Genomic DNA, 24,372 nt, shown 5'->3' with positions numbered 1-24,372 from the left:
ATCCGTGAAATCACAAGCCATACCAATATGCCTGAAAGTAACATTTAAACACTGTACCATCACCATTCTACTCTACCAAGTCCAACCCCTTAATCATCCACAATTTATTCTTCCTCTTATTCCAAAGACAAGAAATTTACTCAAGATTACCCTGGGCTACTCTGGTAGGTCAAAAGGGCCTAAAATAAATCATCTCATTCTATTTTGCAGCCTCTCCCTTTTTTGAGGCTGGTGTAATTCTTAAGAATTATAGACAGTCCAAATGCTAAGGTCAGATATCCTTAGATGAATTTCAGATCTAAAAGGATGAAATTTGGTTGAAGTTTAGTCAAAGAATCCAGACCAATCTACATAGTCCAATTAATATTTTAGTGAATGAGACAATGTTTCTGAGAGAGAAGCAAATTTTCTATTCTAATGTCATTTGTTGCTTTCACAGAACTTTTCATAACAGATGATGAGCTCAAGAAAGTCCATGACTTTGAGGAACAGTGCATAGAGGAATATTTTAGAGAAAAGGATGATAGATTCAATTCTTCTAATGATGAAAGGATACGAGTGACATCAGAAAGGTATTTATTTACTACATGCTGTCTTTTATACCATGAAATGTTTGTTTTAGTAATGACAATCTGGAAAAGTCAGTATTTGGTTGTTCCCTGGTATCATTGTGCTTATTACCTAGGAAATGAGTAAATGTATGCAATAAATTATTGTTCTTAAGAATTATTAACAATTGCCTTTATATTATGAATTATGAATTGTGCTAAGATTGATTATTAATTGTTGTTCTTGATAATTATTATTCATCTTTAGACTTCTAAATAAAGTCACAGGATTATTGATAAATCTACAAGGGATCTCAGAGGCCATCTACTCTCCGGAAGTCTAGTAATTATGTTAGAGTTGTCCAAGTCATAAATGTCATTCCAATGTCCAGTCCTATATTCCCTTAAATAGTGTGGCCTGTATGAATAAAGTTATAAACATGTGTCATTCACTGTTTTTATCTGCAGTGCATACAACTAATACTTGTAAAATTTAAAGTGGCACTCAGACTTTACAAGCATCCTGAGTTTGCTTCTTGCTCCCCATGTGACTTTGGGCACATTACTTAATTTCTTTAGGGCTAATTCCCTTCATATGTAAAATGATCGGAATAGACAGGGTGATATCTAAGCTCCCTTTCAGTGCTAAATCTATGCAAAAGTGGGGAAAGGAAATAAGCATTTATTAAGCACTTACTATATTCCAGGCATTATATTAAGTATTTTACAAATAGTTCTCATTTTTTCTTCACAACAACCCAATGTCACACAGCTAATAAACATCTAAGGACATATTTGAACTCAGGTCTTCCTGGGTAACTACATAGTACAATAGATATAGTGTTAGGACTAGAGCCTGGACAATCTAAGCTCAAATACAGCTTCAGATACTCATTATATGACCCTGGGCAAATCACTTAACTTTTGTCCACCTCAATTTCCTCATCTATAAAATGGAGATAATTATAATGCCTACTTCCCAGAGTTGTTGTGAAGATCAAATAAAAGAGTCACTGGCACATAGTAAGTGCTATATAAATGTTAGCTATTATTACTAGCTATTATTCCTGACTCCAGTCCAGAGCTCTGTCAACTGTATCATCTAGATATCTAGGCAGACAGAACAGATAAATATTTAAAACATTTATTAAGCACTTGATATGTGCCAGACACTGTACTAAATGTTAAAGATATGAATATAAGCAAGAAAGAAAGTCCCTGCCCTCAAGGAGTTCACATTCAAATGGAGTAAAACAATATATAAAAGAAAAGTTTAAAAAGGAATAAGAGATAGGTTTAGGGCATGGGATAGCCAGAAAGTGGGAAGCAGACCTGGATCTAGAGAAGATAAAGTGAAAGTTCACCTATCAGAATCCAAATTCCAAGGACACCATCCAGGTCTAGTGGGAAGGGTACAAGGATAATTGCCAAAACATGGTTTGTTTATAACTTAGAAGAATCCTGGCTTAATAATTAGGAGACTTGGGTTTGAATTTCAGCCCTACCATTTGCTACTAATATAATCTTTATTACAGACATAACCTTACTAGGCCTTAGTTTCTTCATCCATAAAGGGAAGAATTGGACTAAATTACCTCTAAGATTTATTCTGGATATAAATACTATGATTCCACCTTGATGAATAGTCAAAATTTGAAAATAATAACAATAAATGTAATCAGTGTATCATTTATCAAACTGGCCCAGATATTCTGGCTGGATACTCTTTCTTTGCTTGCCTTCCATAATACTAATTATTCCTCTTGTCTTTTAAAAATAGGCATTTTGGGGCAGGTAAGTGGTGCAGTGGATAGAACACCAGCCCTGAAGTCAGGAGGACCTGAGTTCAAATCTGGTCTCAGACACTTAATACTTCCTAGCTTTGTGACCCTGGGCAAGTCACTTAACCCCAAGTGCCTCAACAACAACAACAACAAAAATAGGCATTCTCACAAATTTTGTTCCTCTTTTCTATTCTCTCCTTTAGTAAGTGCATGTATTCCCATGATGTCAATCACCACCTCTGTGTAATGATTCACGAATATATATTTCTACTCCCAGAGTTCCAATTCCTTATTTCCACTTCCTCCCTCAGTCCCACCCCCAAGAATCTCTACCTTGTTGTTTCATCAATACTTCAAACCCAACATGTCTAAAACCAAACTCATCTATGGCATGATAAATACAGCATTTAACTTGGAAGTAGAAAGACAGAGATTTGAAACTTCTAACACTCACCAGCTATGTGACTCTAAGCAAATAACTTACCATCGTTGGAAATTACTTTCCTCATCTGTAAAAGGAAGAATGATAACTTCTAAGGTCCTTTAGAGTTCTCACTCCATCAATTGTTTCTCACTTACTGTGACTTACACTGTATCACTCTGAAATTCTGAAGGCAGACAACCTGGGTTCAAGTAACATCCCTGCCATGAATAGCCATCATCATTTATTGTTTGAAGACAGTCATCCACATTTCTCTCAAATTTTTCAGCATATTTTGTAAGCTAATCCATTTTCAGAATGTGGTCAGTTCTTTGAGTAGCTAGTACATTTCATCCTGATTCCCAAATCTATGTTGATATTTCCTACTTCACAACAATTATGTAGAAATGGCTTATCTTCATCTACTTCTTTCTAGGATATGGAGACTCTAGGCTAAACAAATCCAATTCATCTCTTCTACATCACATCATTCTATGCCCATCTGCTTAGTAACTCATTGTGTAATGCTGGTGAAACTGAGGCAAGACAGAGATAAGGGTTTTTAATATTTTAATAGTGGAGAATTTGAACTAGCAAAGCCATACTAGCTATAGCCAGCCAGTTGGATGGGGACTTGTGGCTCAAAGCATCCAGCATCTAGCAAGTAATTCCAGAGATTTTTATAGGGCTTCAGCTATCAGGGAAACAAAGACAAGGTGGGGCAGAGCACTAGGTGAGTGAAAATTCCAGGAAGGACCATAACTTTTTAATTCTGACAGGTTGGGGTTTAAGAAGATGGTCTAACAGGAAACAGGAAGTCTGGGCCCAGGAGAAACACAAGTATTTGAGATAAGCCATCTAGAGTTTTATGACTCTGGAATGCCAGAGTGACCAGAGCTCCACAGCCCTAATTATCTCAGTCCTAATGGCCAGGAGGTGTATGGGGGGTGGGGGTGGGGGAGAGATATAGCATACTAACTCAGGGAAATGAGATATTATAATACAGGGAAACTAATGCAGGGAAAATGAGGTACTACAATTTAGGGAAACTGAGGCATAACATTCCATACACTCTCTCCTGAATATTCAAATCATTGAATTATCTTGGAGGGTCTCAGCACCATGATTTTGACAGAATCTACCTGGAGCAAATAAACAAAAATAAAATTAGAAAAGATGCAAGGATTTATAGAGAGGGCAAGTCTTTCCCTGATAACCCCAGAGTTTTTAATAGTTGCATTCCTTGTTAGGGTGGCACAGAGGTCTCCTTGTTGCAAGCATGTCAGGTCCTCTACAGTTCTGGAGCACCATCTCAGCCCGAGAATCCAGTTTGAGATGAATAATTCAATGTGAGTTAAGTCTGCAGTTATTTGTGCACTTAATTCATCATGTGCTTATAGAGGGAGTAGCAGTGTTGTGCTAGTCCTTTTAGAAGGGATTCTGCACAGCTGTCAAAGACTCTAACAGGGGAAGGGTGAAGCCTGAAATTACTCTACCTGTCTCCATCCAGAAGAACAAGCAAGCTAAGGAACACTACTACAGAAAGGATCCAGATTACTGAGCAAAGTGGGAGTATGCACACTTAGTCAGACCATCAAGGCAGGCAAACCATGAACTTTCAGGGTCCTGATACCAGACTGCAACATCCTTCAAGGATACTGAATTTTGAAATGAAAATTAAGGAACTTGAGTTACAGGACTGGAGGAGAGGATCAGAGATACTGTGGTCACAAGACAGATCCCTATATCTTGGAGATTTCCAAGGATGATTTCTGGTTGTTCCCAAGAACAAGTAATCAGAAACTGGAAGCCAGACACTAAAACTGCCAGGGCAATTCCAACAGAATAAGGTTCAAAGTTAAAGCAGAACCAACAATCACAGTTTAGCTCAGGTTACAAATAATAAACCAACCAAGGAGTAGAAGGAAAAAGGACTGCTGGAAGGGCTTCCAATTTGAACTGGTGGGTTAGGGGGGCTCGTAGTGCCTGGGGCAAAATGAACAGGAATTAATGGCACTAGGGGTTCCCATTCTTTCAAGTGCTTTTGGGAAAATGTGCCAGCTTCTTGGTCTCTTATCTTCCCCTTTTGTTTTTTCGCAGGAATCATGCAAAGGCAAGTAAATAGGGCTCCAATTATCTAGTAGCCATATCACATATAAGTCCTGAAAGTGAATTAAAGTTCCTATACATAACAGACTAGGACAGTAGGGGTTTGCTACCCTGGAACTTATCCAAAAATCCCTCAAATAATTATGTGTCCTGAAGAGAACTATTGTGTTCAATTAGATAATACAGATACATACTATAAGTATCCTGTATAACAACAGTTACCCAAATTTTAACCCAAGATTTTTCATCCTAAATCCTAAACACATTGCAATAGGATACCCAGTCAGAATTTAGCAGTCATTCATCAACAATTTTCAGTACCCACCTAAATCAATGAGGCTAGAAAGTCCATTAGGGATAGGTATGACGGTCTCATCTTCTGAAACTGCTTCCTGCTGAGAATGAACACAGAGCTGAATCCTATTCCAAGGAAGGGGTGTGGTGCGCTGAAAGCATCCAATGGGCTGATCTAGGTCCCAGAAGCAGGTCAGTACAGCTGTAATATGATAGAAATCTAGAACAGAAAACAAATCTAACAAATAAAGGTTAGAATAGTCTGAGATAGAAAGACTGGTTCACAAGGACTGCTACAAAATGAGGAGAGGTCAATATAGATTGGCCAGCAGCTTCCCATGTAAGTAAATAAGTTTGTCTCACAGGACAAACAAACATTATTGTCCCAATAAACAAAACAGCAGTTAGGTCTCACAGACAAACTGTCTTTCTCAATTGTCCTCTCATTATTTTAGAAACTTTTAAAGATCTGAATACCTACAGACACAAATATCTAGTAACTGATAGATGACTAGGCTAAATACTCATTTGCCTAAGTATTTAGGATATAATGACTACATATAGTCAGATTGGAACCACCAAGGTATTACATAATTGAATTGTATTAATGGTTTCTACTGATTATTCTAATCATAGAAATCAGACACAGAGGAAAAAGCAGGGTTATGGCTATAATCAATCAAAACTGATTCTTCACCACATACATGACACAGAATAAAATAATCTTGACTCAGGCTTACTTTAGGGATTGTCCCAGTAACTTTCAGATAGGGGAGCTTTAAAACTCCCAAATAATATTAGCTATCTAATTTATCTAGTTTATCTTCAATAACAAATCCCATTAACCAAAGTTTCAGATGAATCCTAAACAGGTATTTACCATGATCTTATGTCGATAACAGTAAGAGATTTATCCCAGAAAGTTCACAGCTTATCTTTCATATTTAAGTAGATGGTTTATAAAGTCAACATTACACAAAACATTTTACTCTTAAAATACCCAATACATAAAGAAGTTATAAATTGTCTATAGCAGAAACATGTTCAAAGGGACAAAGGCAAAAAACTATTATTCTCAGTCCCTTTAAATAATGGACACAACCTCAAGATGATTCAATACAATCAATTAAAACTCATACAGAATATCCTAATTCCACAAAAAAGAACCTTTCAGAATTAACATTAATAATTTCTTCAATCTTAAAAAAAATTAATTAAACCTTTGGAAATAACTCTACCAAATTATAGATCACATTTGCTATCATATTCCTTAAAAAAGGAGACCATTACACACCTAAATAAACAAACATTCAGTAATTAAAACCATGTAAAAGTAGGCTGTTCCTTTAAACAATAAAATGCTTGCTGCAAGCAGAGAGGCAACTGAGTTTGTCTCCCCTTCTTAAAAAAGCAGCCACAATCAGCAAAGAGGAAGATGAGTTAAAGTTTCACCTTTGAAGTCAAAAGTTCCCTTTCCATTTCTCCCTCCCCCACTCTACTTCTCTTTATAATTAACTTTTAGTGTGCCAAATCCTTCTCAGGATTTAGCCAGCTAGTGAGTTTTCTTTCTCCTAACAAATGGCAAGTTCATGCCATTAAAAGACTTGCCTCTTTCTTTCAACTTAACTCTTCCCTTTTTTGACTTGCTTTTTTTCTCTCCCTCTCCTCTCCTCTCCTCTCCTCTCTTCTCTCCTCTCTCTCTCTCTCTTTCTCTCTCTCTTTCTCTCTTTCTCTCTCTCTTCCTCTCTCTCTCTCTCTCTCTCTCTCTCTCTCTCTCTCTCTTCCAACATACTCCCTGTAACACATCCCATCTCTGTCTCCTCTCTGACTGCAATGTACTGTATTCTAACAAGATATTTTATTCAAACTATCTATTGCTTCTGCAAATCAATCCTTCGTGTCCCATGTATGTAGAATCACCTCTTTTCTCCTTTTCTTTTCCTTCAAAACTTTAAGATTCACAATATAGTGAACAGCTAAATAACTTCATAAAGCTCATACACATGTTCAAAAGAGCTGACAAAATTTAAAGATACCATCTTTTTAAAATTTTGTATTTCAGTAATAAAGGTTCAATATTCAAACAAATTCCTAAGCTCTTATATGCTGATAAACAGATCTAGCATGCACAAGGCAATAGTAATTATCTCCCACAATTTCAGATTCACAGTACCACTTTAAAAAACTAAGTTCCCAAAATTCAATAAACCTATAAGCTATAAGAATATGGTTTTTTCCCAATTAAGTAAGTTTTAAAAATTCCAATTAAATGTTGCAAACTGAATTATCATTTGGTTATATATATATATATATATATCTATATGTAAATTGGCTCTCAGAAGCTTGACTAGATAAGGAAACTAATTTTTTACCCAGAGTTTTTTTTTTTTTCTCCAGAGCAATTAACATCAGTTTCTTTTGTTCTCTCTCTTACTTCTCCCCAGGTACAGCTGCAACTTGAATCAGATAAGGTTTTATTGCCCCCTTTTTTTCTTTTTGAAAAAAAAAAAAAAAAGACTGCTTTTCTACCTGGGTTTTAAAAGCAGTCAAGCCTTTTCTGTTCTTTTTTCTCTGAAATTAGTGCAAACAGGTTACAGTTAAGTCCAATAAGAAATTAAAAATCACAAGCTTTTTTATGCTAAGCACCTTTGCAATATTGAAATGACTAATTGCCAAATTTCAAGAATCATTGTTCTTAAAACTTAACAGAACTCCTTAAATTAACACAACAGACAAATCACAAACACAGACCACACAGAGAAAACATTTAATACATACAAGCTAGAAGCAAATTCCTGATATCAGGCGTGCCATGATCTCTGCCTTCACAGAGAGTACCCAGATGTTTAAAAAAAAAAAAAAAAAATACCCAGCACCCAGATCAGATATGTGCTACAAGGCTTCCCTTTTAGTACCTCTCAAAGTTGTATAGCTCATCAGTCCAACTTTTTCTGGGACTCAGCTCTGTTAGCAATCAGACCAGACAGAAAATTTACCCTTCAGAGATTTCAAAACAGTTACTCCACTGTGGCCAAAATAGAGATGTTCACAGTGAGCTCTTGCTGTGGCTGGAACTGCTATCTCTATGGGATTCTGGAAGGAACTAGAGAGCTGGCCTCCCTAAAAGAGCTCAGATCCAGTCAGCTCAAGGCTTCCAGAAGAGACCTGTTTTCTAATCTCTAATCTTGCTCTCAGATCTCATATCTTTGCTGGGCCCTCCAGAAATGTAATGCTGGAGAAACTGAGCCAAGACAGAGATTAGGATTTTTAATATTTTAGTAGTGGAGAATTTGGACTAGGAAATCCATACTAGCTATAGCCAGCTGGCTGGCTGGGGACTCTTGTCTCAAAGCATCCAGCATCTAGCAAGTAATTCCAGAGACTTTCCAGCTATCAGGGAAACAAAGGCAAAGGGGAGAGAGGAGGCAGAGCACTGGGTGAGTGGAAATGCCAGGAAGTACTATATCTTTTTAATTCTTACAGATTGGTGGTCAAGGACATGGTCTAGCAGAAGACAGGAAGTCTGAGACCAGGAGATACCCAAGTATTTGAGATAAGCCATCTGGAGTTTTATGATTCTTTGGAATGCCTGAGTGGCCAGAGCTCCGCAGCCCTAATTATCTCAGTCCTAATGGCCAGGAAAGGGAGGGGGGTCAGGCATAACATACTAACTCAGGAAAACTGAGATATTATAATTCAGGAAACTAATGCAAAGAAACTGAGGTATTACAATTCAGGGAAACTGAGACATAACAATTATATTTTGCTAGTTGAGTTCAAGCCACTAGAGGGCACCCAAACAAAGCAGAGATGTCTAGGCACCATGCCTCCTGATTCAAACTAAAACAAACTACATGATACAATCTGTTTTGTGTTTGGAGGGCAGAATAGCATACTGTGTAGCTTTTAAAATCACAGAATCTTAGAATTGGAAGGGTCCTTAAAGATCATTGAGTCTACCCTCCCATTCAATATGAGAAAGTCCCACAACATTCTGGACATATGCATAACCATCTTATGCTTGAATAATATCAGTAAATGAAAAGCATTTTTTTTATTAAATTACTGTAGTTAGAAAGTTGTGCCTTTGTAGTCAGCCAGGATTTGCCTTTCTATAATTTTAAGTCAATAACTAGTGATTAAATACCTATTTTATACCAGATACTATGCTATGTACGAGGGACATAAGCAATAAATAAAAATGGTCTCTACCCTCAATGAGTTTATATTCTAATTTCCAGCATGCTCTTGGTTCTTCCCTAAAGCAACACAGGATAAGTACATTCCCTATTCTATTTGACAGCTATTTTAAAACAGTTATCATATATTTTTGTTTTCTCTTTACCAGTTGAAACATCTATAGTTCCTTCAAATATGTCTTATGTTATTTCATTTGCTAAAAATATGTGACATTTTGGTTGCTCCATGCTGGAAGTATGATGGAATGTGGCACTTATTGTTTGAATATAAACATTTTTCACTTTTTTCATATTTTTGTTCAAATCTTCTTATACAAAATGACTATTATGGAAATGTTTTACACCATTGCACACATATAACTTATATTATTGGATTGCTTACTGTCTTAGGAAGGGTAGAGAAAAAGAAGGGAAGGAGGAATAAAAGTTAGAATTCAAAACTTTGAAAAAAAGATTTAAAATGGTTTTAATATGTAATTATGGGGAAATAAAATATTATTTAAACATAAAATTGAAGAATCTAGCTGAATAGATTAGAAAGCAAAAAATTAAAACTAGAACTGAACACATAGCCTAATCAGTGCAGAATACAATGGGACTATTTATTTCCTTGCTAAGTATACTTTTTTATGCAGCTGGGACATAGAGAATAGGAAGGTGCCTTTGGAAACTGGAAGAAATATATAGACTGTGAGATTCTGGGTAACTCACCTAACTCTTCAGTGCTCCAGTCAATTCTCTACAACTCCAAGATTGCTGATCCCTCTGGGTGCCTTCCCATATGAATGTTAACTCTTTCCTCAGATTATCCTAGAGCACATTATCTGATTTTCTCTGAAACATCTAATAGGAATAATGCTCATTGGCATAATATTTATTATACCCAGGCAACTAAGTGATTCACATAATATTTATTATACCCAGGCAACTAAGTGATTCACAATCAGCAAAATTGCCTCAGACACTAGTTGTGTGATTTTGGACAAATTACTTAATTTCTTCTTTCCTTAGTTTCTTCACCTATCCAATCAAGTCAATACATATTGGAGGGGACAGAGACCACCAGCTCAAATAAATCAAGATTCTCAAAGTAAAAGCAGAAAGGAATTTTATTATGATCTCGGAAGAAAGGGTGTTTCCCTCTCAACAAGCAGTTAGACAAAGAGAGACAAGGCCCAGTTAACAGACAAGAATTATATATGGATCTAGGATAATACTCCCTATAGGCTGAATCTTTGCCCTGATTAGTTAGGACAATGGCCTCACATTCTAAGTCATAAATACGGAAAAACTTCTGACACATCTTTAGGATTACTAAATTATCTTATATGGAAATTTTAATGCCAAGATGGCCCCAACTTAGTCTCATAAAGAAAAGGGCAATATGGTCCCACTCCTTGTAAACCATGTGATCTCCAGAGGAAAAAAACCTGGCCCTGGGACAAAATGGACCTTCACTCAACTTTTAGAATACTGTCTCCATCTTGTGAGATAGCTTTCACAGTTCACTTCATTCAATATTAAGTGTCAGACATTATAGTAAGAGCTGAGAATTACTAAGAAAGGAAAAGGGCAGTTCTACTCTTAGGAAACTCAAAATCTAATGGATGAGACAGTATGAAAATATCTTATATATATATAGGATAAATTGGAAAGAAGTGAGGAATTGGAAAGGACTTCCTGTAGAAGAAAGGAAATAAAGATCAACAAGCATTTAGGTGCCTATTATATGCCAGTCACTGAGAATACAAAGAACATTTTTAAAAATCCAGGGTCTTTTCTCAATGAACTCATAGTCAAATGGGGGAATAATCTTTAAGCAACTATAAACAAATAAGATATTTATAGGATAAACTGAAGATAATCTAGCTGGGACTAGAGGACAAAGAATTTTTCAGGTACAAGGGACAAATAGTGAAATTGATCAGAGTAGGAAGGTGGAAGATCATGTATGAGGAATAATAAGAAGGCTAATGTCACATAACAGAAAAAATGTGGAGTAGGGGCTAGAAGAGTAAGGCATAAGAAGACTGGAAAGGTACAAGGGGTCAGATTATGGCTTCAAATGGCAAACAGAGACTTTTATATTTTATCCTGGAAGCAATGGGGAGTCACTAGAGTTAACCAATTGACATTTAGCTTTGTCCAAATACAAATGACCCATGTGTTCTTCTCTTCTCGAAGGGTGGAGAATATGTCTATGCGCCTGGAGGAAGTGAATGAGCGAGAACACTGCATGAAGGCTTCACTCCAAACCGTAGATATTAGGCTCACTCAGCTGGAGGACATGATAGGACGCATGGCCACGGCACTGGAACGGCTTACTGGTCTGGAAAGGGCAGAGTCCAATAAAATTCGTTCCCGAACCTCCTCCGATTGTACAGACGCTGCCTACATTGTTCGCCAGAGCAGCTTCAATAGCCAGGAAGGAAACACTTACAAGCTCCAAGAAAGTCTCGACCCTGCAGGTGAGGAGTCAGTGTCCCCAACCTCTCCAACCTTAATGCCCCGTATGCGAAGTCACTCTTTCTATTCCATGAATATAAAAGACAAAAGTGATATAGAAAAGTTGGAAAGTATTTTTAAAGAAAGGTCCCTCAGTCTGCACCGAGCCACTAGCTCCCATTCAGTATCAAAAGAAACCAAGGCTGTTCCCACCCCCATAAGTACTTTGACAATCATCCCTGATTCCAGAAGACCATCATCTTGTATTGATATCTATGTCTCAGCCATGGATGAACTCCACGGTGACATAGATCCTCTGGACAATTCCATGAATATCTTGGGGCTAGAAGAGCCTGTCTTTCCAGCTCCAGCAACATCTACTGCTCCTTCAAGTAGTGCTTATGCAACCCTGGCACCTACAGACAGACTTCCAAGCCAGAGCATGGATTTTGAGGATATCAGTTCAATGGATACAAGGCCTTTTTCTTCAGACTACACCCACGTCCCAGAGTGCCCAAATCCCTGGGATGTTGACCCACCCTTGTATCATACAATAGAGCGGTCAAAAAGTAGCCGCTACCTGACTACCACCCCTTTTCTTCTTGAGGAAGCCCCGATTGTGAAATCTCATAGCTTTATGTTCTCTCCTCCTCGAAGCTATTATACCAACTTTGGGGTACCTGTCAAAACAGCAGAATACACAAGCATTACAGATTGCATAGACACAAGATGTGTGAATGCTCCTCAGGCAATAGCTGACAGGATGATCTTTCCTGGAGCTCTACGAGACAAAGTGGAGGACTTGGCCAGCAGCCATCCAGAGAGAGAAGCAGAACTGAGTCATCCCAGCTCAGACAATGAAGAAAATGAAGCCAAAGACCAGAAGACACTCACATTACCCACCCAGGGGGGTAGTATCTCAGACAGAACCTTGTCCAACAACATAGCCCTCCCCAAAATCGAGAGAGCAAATAGCTGTTATGCAGAAGAGCCTAGCACACTCTACCCACATACCAGGAAAAGTTTCTCCATCAGTGATAAACTCGACAGACAACGCAACACAGCAAGTAACACAGCCAGTCTCCGGCACCCCTTCCAGAGGAGTAAGTCCTCCAGGCCAGAAAGTAAAGGGGACAGCCTGTACATGAGGAGACTGTCTAGAACTGCTGCTTTCCATAGCTTTGAAAGCAAGCACAGCTAAATTTTAGACCTTCGTTCCTACACAGTGCAGGAAAAATAAGACATTATCCCCAAATCCATCTATCTCCTTACACCTTTATCTATTTTCATCAGCTAAACAAAACTAACATCACTCTGGGAGAGATCTGATTTAAAGCTCACTTTTGGGACACTGGTTGGGAAAACTCTTGTGTCCCAGGGTGTCAAACACCCTGACCTCAAATCTTGCCTTGATTCCCATTTATATTTGAGGGAAGAGGGAGGAAAAGGGAGAAAATAAGAGCCTAATATTAAGGTTTGGATAAAGTCCTCCATTTTACATGGGAGCTGTGAGCTGTGGGTAATGAATAGGCAACAAATTCAATCACTGCTAGAAAGTATTATTTTGATTTTTGACCATGATCAAGCTTTTTAGGACACAGGGCTAATTTTTTAAAATAATAAAATAAAATAATCAGTATACAAATGAGCTATTCTAAACTTCAATTCTGTTTTCTTTTTACATTGGTTCCGTCATTGTGGTGATTGATGAAGAGCATCCTTTTTGTTCTGTATAAGCCGACAGCAAGCAACCCTAACGTCCCACATCCTTCACATGTCAACATCTTTGTAATTGATCATTATAAAGAAACAAACAAGGTAACACTCCTAGTTCACCTATCTCTTTTATGTTCACTTCTGGTGCCACAATTATTGATCTTGTTTGAAGAAGGGGGAAAAGAAGAACAAGAAATGCCTTTGTATTTAGATGTAATCTAAATAAAAGAAGAATTTATGTATGTAAAGAAAATTTTCCAGCAATTTGTTGTATAAGTGGGCATTCTAGTACAATTTGAGCAAACTCAAGATAAATGTAATTAAGTAATTTAATATTATATATTTATTTTTTTAATCACACTTGCCATCAATGAGTTTATTCACAGAATGGTACCATGCTGAACAGTGGGCAGAAAGAGTTGAAATGATACCATAAGAGGGTTATCTTCTCACTGTTTGATGCAATTAAACATGTTTGGTTTGCTGGTGTACTTCATCCTTCACATGTCACCACCATATTTTCTTGTTTTTTGCATAACTCCAAAATCACACTGCCAATTTTTCACACCATCCATCATAATTGTTTTCTATAGCTAAATATTACCATACCCAAAGTTTTGCCATCTGATCTCATCTCAGTCGTAGAATTTTCTCAAAGGCTGTTATAATATTTTTTGACAATGGATCAAAATACAGATATCTTTTGGGTAGTGGGTTCAAAACATTAAATTGGAGGTTGAATAACAATCAAATGTCATCAGCTACAGTTCTGCTACACTCAGTCCTGCAAACACTTATAGCAAAGCTACAGAAAGATGCCACAGACTCTATATATATATACACATATATGGAGAGAGAGAGAGAGAGAGAGAGAGAGAGAGAGAGAGAACATTGAATATATAGAACAATCCTTGAAGGTTAGAAATTTCTCTATGGATTGGACTTTGCTCTGACTTTGGGTGTCTAAGAAAGATAACCAAAGATGGAGAGTTTCATTTATCTTTTGAAATCAAATATTCTATTTTTTTCTTTCTTTTTTTTATTTTTGAAATCAAATATTCTAATTAAAAACATTTTTTAAATAAAAACTAGCTAGTGTCAATGAGCATTATAGAACCACATGGTGGAGATTCAATTTTCATTACTCAGTGTTTCAGTCACATCACACATACACATACACACACATACACACACACACACACACACACAGAATTACAAAGAACAGTCATGATCTTGCCCCTAGGTGATTATCTCAACCAAGGTCAAATGCCTACTAATGCCTACTGGACATACCTTGGCTTAGTCTCCTGCATAGTCAGTGAACTTTTTTTTTCAGACTAATAAATGTTGTAGATAAGGCAAAGATTTAACGAGAGAGATTTTCATCAATCTTTTGTTTTCAACATTGTTCCTACTAATTAAGTGGAGTTTGATCCCCTTAACTAACTACATACTTAACTAACCCTCCTTAACTTGCTTTGTAGTTCTCAGTTGATCAACAATGAAAAAGAAGGAATGTTGGGAGACATCCAATCCTACCGAACAGGCATTTAATTGTTTTACGATGATATACTTATGATAGTGAGTTGGACTGTGATTTCAATGCTTTGGGCAAATCACTGAAAAGAAAGTTACTGCCACCATTGCAGGTCTACACCTTTTCAAAAACTTAAGAGTCTCAGAAAATCAATATGTTAATTAATTTGCCCAAGGTTTCACAGCCAGCATGTATCAAAGGTAGGACTTGAGCCCAAGTCTTTCTAGTTCCAAAGCCAACTCTCTAACCACTACACCATAATGCCTCTTATGTATGTAACACAGTTAGGAAATATTTGATTTAGTGATAGATCCCTTTTATTTTCAGTGACCAATGTTGAAAACTCACTCTGCATAGGCCAAACTAGATTTAAGTCACAGGATAAAGCTTGAACCAGAGGTGTTCTAGAATTTTTATTTATTACATCTCATAGCTTACCTTTTTTGCTGGTTTGACTTTATGATCCTTGTGCCTGAAAGCTTTGAAAGTTTCAAACACTGGGTAGGTATACTAAGAATCCAGTGTCCCTTGAGGGAACCAAGGAATGATAAGAAAGTCATTCTCTTCTGACAAAGTATAATATAAGGTATTAAGAGAGCATTTTAGATCAGAACTGACATTTAAAGTAAGGGGTAAAAAAAATCACAACAGAAACAGCATTTCATAACTGTGGGAGTTATGGGAGGATTATTTATGGGAGGAGGAGGGAAATTGGAAGAAAAGAATAAAGAAGCCTCTAAAATTAAATGCATCATCATGACCAAAATTCTTGCTTGTAAGTAAGTAGACTTGCTTCTTTGATTTAGTTGTACATTGAAGCCAAATCCAAACTCATCTAGTCAAGTCTTTGGAACAAAATAGACTTAATGTATTTAAATACATCATGCAACATTCTTGAATCATTTTTTTTCATGTGCATGTATCACTCCAGATACACAAACTTTTTTATCATATTTTTTCCATCCCCATTCTCTATACACCAATGTTGCATTGATCCCATTGCCTTGTCTAGTCTGTGACCAGTTTGTTTATAATACAATTACACTGATTCAGGAAATGTTTGTTGAATATTTCTGTGAGTGAAGATGAAGAAATAGCTATCTATAGCTACTATCATAGGACTTGTTATACAATGCTGTATTCCAAATACCTATAAAGCATGTATAACCCAGTAGTGCTGTGGCATGTGGTTGTATTAATGAATGTTACAGAACAGTTTCAACGTTGCATTATCTCATCTATTTGCAAATCTGTAATATTCAATAAAGAAGCACATATTGCAAGGAATATTCCCAGTCCAAAATCCATCTTCTTCACATATGCATGGAAGTTGTCTTTTTTGTTCCCATCTATAACTACTATATGATTTCCACATTCTCCTATATGGCTCCACTATAAATGTCTGTATAAGCTGCTGTATATTCATCCTCTAATGAGCCACTGTGAGCTATGTTCAGTAAGTTGTGATTAGATGAAAGATGATCTGACATATTATGAAATAGGACTGTCTGAAACAAATGAACTTATGATACTCTTTTTGAAATTGAGTTGACAGCTGCTTGCTTACATCTGCTGGTCAATTCAGGAAGCAATGTACAATATTTTATAAATTTTTACACCTAATAAGGTTTTATTTATAGTTTAAGTGATGCTATTAGGTTGGTGGTTAGACAAATGTCCTAGATGGTGTACTGTAGCACTGAACGCTTTTTCAATGACAATGTCACCTACTTGCAGCAGTTTCTGTGTCCAGTCTTAATTTGTGTTGATAAAAATGCATGCATCACTTCATGAGTTTCTTTGGATTTCTCCAAGGCACTTATCACATTACTGTTGCCTGTCTGTGATGCTGAAATTAGTTAGGAATTCATTCAACTTTCTGGGTTTTTTATACTGTTTTTTAATCTATTCAATTTTAAAAATTAAATATATATATATATAATCAAACTTTTTATTATCCTCTATTAAAGTGATGAACAAATAAAAGGAAATAAAGTATTAACCACAAGGTACATTGCTCTATGACACCCAAGACAACCAAAAGCCAATAGGGCTCAGGTTTGCAAAAGCTAAGGGAATTTTCCTAATGTTCAAAACACAAACATCTTATACCTTGGAACAATCACATTGAAACTGCCAAATAATGAGGGACAGTGAGGGAAAATAAGCTAAGTCACAGTAGATCAAAATCACAGCACATTAACCATCCAAAATCAATGTCATGTGAATGTGCTTTTCTAACTGGTTCTTCAATAAGCACATACTTAACTTCTTTTAGACAGGTGAGAATATGTCTGAGTGATCTCCAAGTGACTGAGTTTGCTTTTATTCTCACAAAAAAAAGAAAAAAGAAAAATAAAAAAATCACCTTTCCTTTTTGGGGAACTATCTAAAACAAGGAAAACTTAGGAGTTGATTCATGTAGCCTTGAATCAATAGTTCCAAAAAAGAAGGAAAAAAGCTTTTAGTCTAGCACCCATAGCTGGAGGTTGCAAGTGAAAGAGACACAAGATGACTTTCATCTCCCTTTTAAAAGCCAATCACACTGACCAGCTTGGAATCAGGCATCGCATCTGTTGGTTCTCATTCAAAAGTAACAAGATATTTTGTTGTTTTCTTTTTTAAGTCTTAAAAAAAAAAAAAAGTGGTGTTACCTATTCTTAGGTAATTTCCTTCCATTAATCATTACTCATGAAATAGGAATATGTAGATTCCAACATTTCCACAGGCAAGGAGGGATTTGGTATGTTTTCTTTTATCCTAGCAACTAGATATTTATAATGATAATGAGTATAATGATAATGATAATGAGTTATAATGATGATAATGGATATGTTCTCCTTTCTTGATACCGACCACCTGCTGTCCACTTTAGATTAGTAGTATTTTGTATGTTTGCACAACTATTTATTTTTAACAAAACCATAAGTATATTTACAGAATAATATGATTAATAGAAGAGCATATAAGTCAATGATGACTATGTACTCAGAACTATCCTACTTTTGCATTATTAGGGTTATGAATGAAGGAGGAAAGCGGAAAGGTTGTGAATATATCTTTTCTAGAATTTCTGTTGTGTTGTATTATATCTTTGTTACATAGATTCAAAAGATTCAAAGGGACAGGATTTTAGTGGTCCTCTCTACCATCCCTTCAGTTAATAAGGAAACAAGTCCAAAAAATTAATGTGACTTAGCAACTTGCCCAAGATCACACAGGTAATTGAGTCAGAGCAAGGATTTGTACTATGTACCTGAGGCCAAATTCAAAACTCTTTCCACTATATTTCCTACAGCAAAAATTTTCTACAGCAATCTAATTAAAAACCTTTTAGCCCTTTTATCAGAATCTCTTGCACAATTTGAAATAGAATGCAAAGACAGAGTCTAGAAGACTTTCAAAATCCCACTTATCCATTTACTAGCTTGTAACTGTGGGCAAGCCTCTTCTTGGTTTCAGGTTCTCTTGTTTTTAAAATGGGGTAAATAAAACCTTCACTTCCTACGTAGGCTCAGATGATATATCTACAATGTTTTACACACATTTGTAAATTGAAACATTATATAAATGTCAGCTACTATTACTGTTGCTTACATATATAAGAAGCAGTAACAGTAGCTCACTGGAAAGTCCATTCAAATTTCTTTCTTGTCTCTAAATTCCTTTCCTTTGCTAATTTCTATGATCCTCTGAATCACCCCCTGCCCAACCCATTCCTTTACCCTCACTCCAGCCAGGTCTGGTGTAAAGACTACACAGGTTCTCATCTCACTGACTCCAGTTTTCAAAGAATCCATGTCACTCTACACCCAAGTTTCCCTGAATACTCATGTGGCACAGGCAAATGGAGCATCTGAGTCTGACAGTTAGCTCATTTAGAATTGACTACAGATTCTCATTTAGGCAACTCCCAAGTCAGAAGGCATTTATTTACACTAAGTTTCCATTCTTCGACAGAGAACTAAGAAGGGGAGAGAAGGTTTGAGGCTGTTCTTGATGCTACTGGGCAGTTTTTAAATATTTTGAAGTAAAAAACATGCATGCATATATTTGTGTAGGTGGCTATTTTGACTGTTAACTACATGGCTGGTAGATTAAGAGAACATCTGCAAAGGACATTCAGTGACAGGGAAGGCACCAGCACTGCTCTCAACATGTGTCTGCCTCCTATCATCACAGTTGATTTACTTACCTGAGAAGTCGGTATTGTTGCTGCCACTGTATGGACAAGTGTATGCAATATACTGTACTCACAATAACTTCATCATAGAGAATTTGGATTCTCATTTGTAAATGTTCTAACTGTGGTTTATAAGTTGGAAAGGGTGGGATGAGGGTGATAAAACAAATGACATTTTTAAACAGATTCTTATAAACATGAAGATTTTTAAGTTGGCTTTGTCAAATAAATATATCTATGTCTTTCTTTTTTGTGTATGAATAGATTTGGGTTTACATATCTATCTATATATAAGTATATATAAGTCTTAGGAAAATAGTTCTTTTTTAAAGTCCTATTGTACTCACAATGCACTTTTAGCTGTGTGTTTAAATATGTAATTCCAAGGAGAAGTTGGCAGTTATCACAATTTTAAAAAAAAAATTCTTTCCAAAATTTCTGTAACAAATGTTTTGCAATAAAAGAAATAATGTAGCTCAAAACACATCTCAAGTTTTGGTGCACTTCTTTACAATGTTCTATTCCCCTTCATCTAGAACTTCAGTGTAACTATCCATTCTATAAACAAAGGACTTCAGGTTTGGTTCATAATTTGTGTCTGTGTAGACTATATTGAAGAGCTAGAGTGTGGGGCATGGTTCCTCCTTTTGAGTATCCTGAAACAGGCAATAAGAACTATTGAAATTCAAAATGGGGAGAGACTTCTAAACCCAGGAATAGTCAGAGAAGACTCCATGAAGGGAGTGGAAACTAAGCTAGGCCTTGAAACACAGATATGATTTGGTAAGCAGATGAAGAAAATGAGTCCAGCCTGTGACTCATTAAGAACTGAATGCAGATACTCACTTAAGAACATTAAAATAAGCAGACTTCTATCTCAACAGTCCACTCTTCAAGAAAGAACTGGGAAGGAAAAACAGTCCAGTTTGGGGTTGTTTCTGCTATTATAATTTAAAGAAAGATTTGACAGTTAAAAATATATACATATATATTTAAAATATATGTGCATACATCCGTGTATATTATGGATATGCATGTGTATTACATATGTGTGTATTGTGCTAAACTTCTTCATTTGAGCTGGAGAAGGAGATGGCAAAAAAGAAAATCCTAAACCATGAAGAGTCAGACATGACTGGAAAATTATTTGATAACAATAAACAATAAAATACATAGTTGGTGGATTGTGAGAATATCTACAAAGGATGGAGTGAAAAGAAAGGATATTTATAGTGAGAAAGATTCTGATAATGAAACATACCATATAAATTAGGGTTGTAGGCTATTTGAGAGATAGTCTTTGCTGTACATCATCCATCCTTGATTATCCCTACTGAACTAAAGTCAGTTTTAAGAATAATCTGGGAAAGATAAAATTTCACCTCACAGACATCTCATCCCCAGGATCACAAATCCAATTTCTTGCAGTTGACCTCTTCCTCTATCTTTGGACCAGACCTGTGATTTCATTGCGGCTCTTCTTTACCAACACAAATGCCTACCAGCTCATCAACTTCAGAGAAGTTAAGTATATTATACAGCCAGTATGTGTCAGAAGCTGGAAAGGAATTCAGGATTTCCTGACTCCAGGACCAGCTCTCTATCCACTTTAGCACATTGCCTTGTGCCTAAACACTGAACTTCAAATTCCTCTGAGGTCATGTTGATTATTCAATGGAAGACCTTTAAAATGTAATATGATATCTGAGCTCTAGAGAATGTCTTTCTTCATGCATCAGGGTTTCCTAGGTATTCCCATATACTGAGTTGGTCTTCAGTGGAAAATTTAGAGCTAAATATGTTTTCCTCATGGGGGCAGAGGAGAAGGAGAAATATTTCAATAATCAGAAAAGGACTTGATTTTCCAAGAAAATCTAAGGTGCACATTTGAATGCTATTTTACATAAATGTGCCCACCAGATTTCCTGGAAAATCAGACCTTTTTTCTCTTGCCAAAATTCTTCATTCTTCACAATATCATATTTTGCCTTCCTCTATTTATGCAAAAGCCAACTCAGAGCTGACAATAGGGCCAGAGGAGATACTGATATACAAAGACATTCCTTCTATATCTTGAATACTTTCATTCTTGTACCCGTGTTTCATTTAAAAGCAGCAGAAATGCTTACATCTGACATTATCACACCATCTAGCTGTAGAAGGTTGTTCATAATCATTTCATTATTTGCCCTTCCCTGCTGGGGCTTTATGATATATACCAATCATCACCCTTCCATTCATGAAAAAAATTTTGAACTCAAACTCCTTGCCTCCAAATGCAATAAGTACTCTTTCATTTACATAAGACTTTTCTGTTAAGTAAAAATCAAGCTTTAATCAATCCTATTGGGTCCAAATAGAAGTCACTTCAGTCCACCAAACATTTATTAAGAGTATACTATGGATGTATTCTGATGGAAGTGGATTTCTATGACAAAGAGACCTAACTGAGTTTCAATGGATAAATGATGGATAGAGACAGCGACACCCAGAGAAGGAACACTGGGAAACGAATGTGAACTATTTGCATTTTTGATTTTCTTCCCGAGTTATTTTTACCTTCTGAATCCAATTCTCCCTGTGCAACAGGAGAACTGTTCGGTTCTGCAAATATGTATTATATCTAGGATATACTGCAACATACTTAACATATATAGGACTGCTTGCCATCTTGGGGGGGGGGGTGGAAGGAGGGAGGGGAAAAAACGAATCATAAACAAGTGCAAGGGATAATGTTGTAAAAAATTACCCTGGCATGGATTCTGTCAATACAAAGTTATTATTAAATAAAATAAAATTTAAATAAAAAATTTAAAAAAGAGTATACTATGTATACGGCCCAATGGATACAAAAGATAGAAGTGTTACAGAATCTTCCCTCAAGAAATGTACAGTCTAAAATGAGAGAAATAACATGTCCACAAATAACTATGATAAAAGGAAAGTGAGATCAGTAGAAAGATAAAGTACAATGAGAAATCTGAAGAGGGCACTTTTATCTGGAAAGTTCAGCACCTAAATTAGACTTTTTTTTCCTACCAAATCTGTAATTTCAATGGCAGATTAAACCCCTTATATCAAAAATTCTAACCAATGCAGTGAATTCTGGTTATTATTGTCCTATCATTATCAATCATGTCTGATATGAAGATATTGGTCTTCTTGGCAAAGATACTGGAATGGTTTGCCATTTCTTTCTCCAGCTCATTTTACAGATGATAAACTGAAGCAAACAGGTAAGTGATTGCCCACAGTTAAATGACTTGTCACGCAATTAGTAATTGAGGACAGATTTGAATTCACAAAGATGAATTTTCCTGACTCCAGTTTTGACATTCTATTCACTGTGGCACATAGCTGCCTATGCAGATCCTTACTAGTTCAGTAACATAGTCTTAAAACAGTTTTTTAAGCCACTAGGTCTTAACCTTAATTAATCATTTATTTAATTAATATTAAATAATAGTTAATAGGAACTCTAGCAAGTATGTTTTACAGGTAGGATCCAGGCTTCCTCAGTGAAGCCAACTCTCATTCTACTCTTAACTTTCAAGTTGGACCAGACTAATAATAGCATGTATACACACTGTGTGTGCAAGCGTTTGCAAAGCATTTTTCTATTTTCTATTATCTCATTTGATTTTTATAACAATCCTATAAGGTAATCTCTCAATAAATGTTTATTAAATACAATACATTCCATGAACTATGCTAAATTGAGGATTAAGAAAAAATCTCTATCCTCAAGGGTTTTGAATTCTAGAGGAATGAAAAACATATAGACAAGCATGTACATACAAGATGCTTCCAGAGAAGATGGACAATATGATCCAATTGATAAGCATTTATTAAATATCTACAATTTGCCAGCTACTGTGGCAAATTGTGTGCCAGCACTGGGAAAACAAAAATAGTAGAAAACCAGTCCCTGACCTCAAGGACCTTACAGTTTAATGGGGAAAAGAATATGCAGATAAATATATTCAAATCAAAAAAGGAAATAATTAACCTTCCTGTAGAAGATAGAAAGTTGGACTTAAAGGAGCCAGGAAATTCAGTAGTGAGAGTAGAGAAAGAAAAGCATATAGGGGACAACATAAGAAAATGGCCAGTTCCAAAAGATGAGTGTTCCTGGAACAGGAGGAGCCAGTGCTCCTGAACTAAAGAACAAGTGTCAAGGAATAAGATCTAAGAAGACTGGAAAGGTAGAAATTGGCTAGGTTATAAGAGCATTAAAAGACAAAAAAAAAGCATTTTGTGTTTGAATCTGGAGACAATAGAAAGCCACTGGAGTTTATTGAGGGAGGGAATAAATGTAACATAATCAGACTTGCTCTTTAGGAAAATCATTTTAGTGATTGAATGGAGAAGAGTTTAGAGTGTGGAGAGACTTGAAGCAAACAAACCCACCTATTGACAATAATGTGGGCCCACACTATAATGGTGGCAATGTGAGAGTTTCTCCTCTGAGGGAGGTAGATCAAAGAAATGTAGCAAAATTGAAATCAATAGCCCTTGGTAACAGATTGGATATGGAGTGTGTGAGATAGTAAGAAGTCTAAGATGATATCTAGATTGCAAACTCAAAAGACTGGGAGGATAGTGTTGCTCTTAATAGTCTAAAAAGATGGAGTGGGAAGAAATATTTTGGACATATGAAGTTTAAAATGTCTGAAAGGCAAATGAAGATTCAAGATTGGCAGTAAGTGGCAGAGACTGAAGTAAAAAAGGTAGATTTGAGAATCATGCAGTAATTAAATCCATGGGAGCTAATGAGATTGAAGAAGGGACCCCAAAACTCTAAAACTCCTAGAAGGAGAGATTCTCCTTGAACCCTGTGTCTGGGGGACCCCGTCTAAGGACAAACAGATAAAGAATTCCAACTCAAAAGAGACTCATTCAATTCTATTCAAATTCCAGCTCAAGCTGAAATCCAGCTTATAGATAAAAAGAGCCAATTTGAACTCCACCCACTAGCCCAGTCCTCATGGAGCAGGCTTGGAATATAGCCAAAGACTTCCTTATAAAACCGTCAATTAAAAACTCATTTCTTTGCAGAGGTTCTAATATGCCATACTATGCCATGCTATGCTATGCTATGCTAGGAAACTTCCACCCACTGGAATAATATTCCAG

The 24,372-nt window shown here is 36.3% G+C and overlaps 1 protein-coding gene across 1 annotated transcript in view; it reads left to right on the top strand.

The window, feature by feature from the left end:
- Window positions 1–19,720, top strand: part of TRPM3 (transient receptor potential cation channel subfamily M member 3) — a 700,360-nt gene extending 680,640 nt beyond the window's left edge. Inside the window, exons 24-25 of the mRNA XM_051962081.1 lie at window positions 440–572; window positions 11,540–19,720. Of these exons, the coding sequence (XP_051818041.1) occupies window positions 440–572; window positions 11,540–13,001 (1,595 nt within the window). The 3' untranslated portion in view covers window positions 13,002–19,720. The remainder of the gene's footprint in view (window positions 1–439; window positions 573–11,539) is intronic.
- Window positions 19,721–24,372: the final 4,652 nt, after the last annotated feature.

Source organism: Antechinus flavipes, chromosome 1 (genome assembly GCF_016432865.1).
Source record: "Antechinus flavipes isolate AdamAnt ecotype Samford, QLD, Australia chromosome 1, AdamAnt_v2, whole genome shotgun sequence".
NCBI classification, from domain to species: Eukaryota; Metazoa; Chordata; class Mammalia; order Dasyuromorphia; family Dasyuridae; genus Antechinus; species Antechinus flavipes.
The sequence above is the reverse complement of the archived record's forward strand: the minus strand, read 5'-3'. Positions and strand labels throughout refer to the sequence as shown.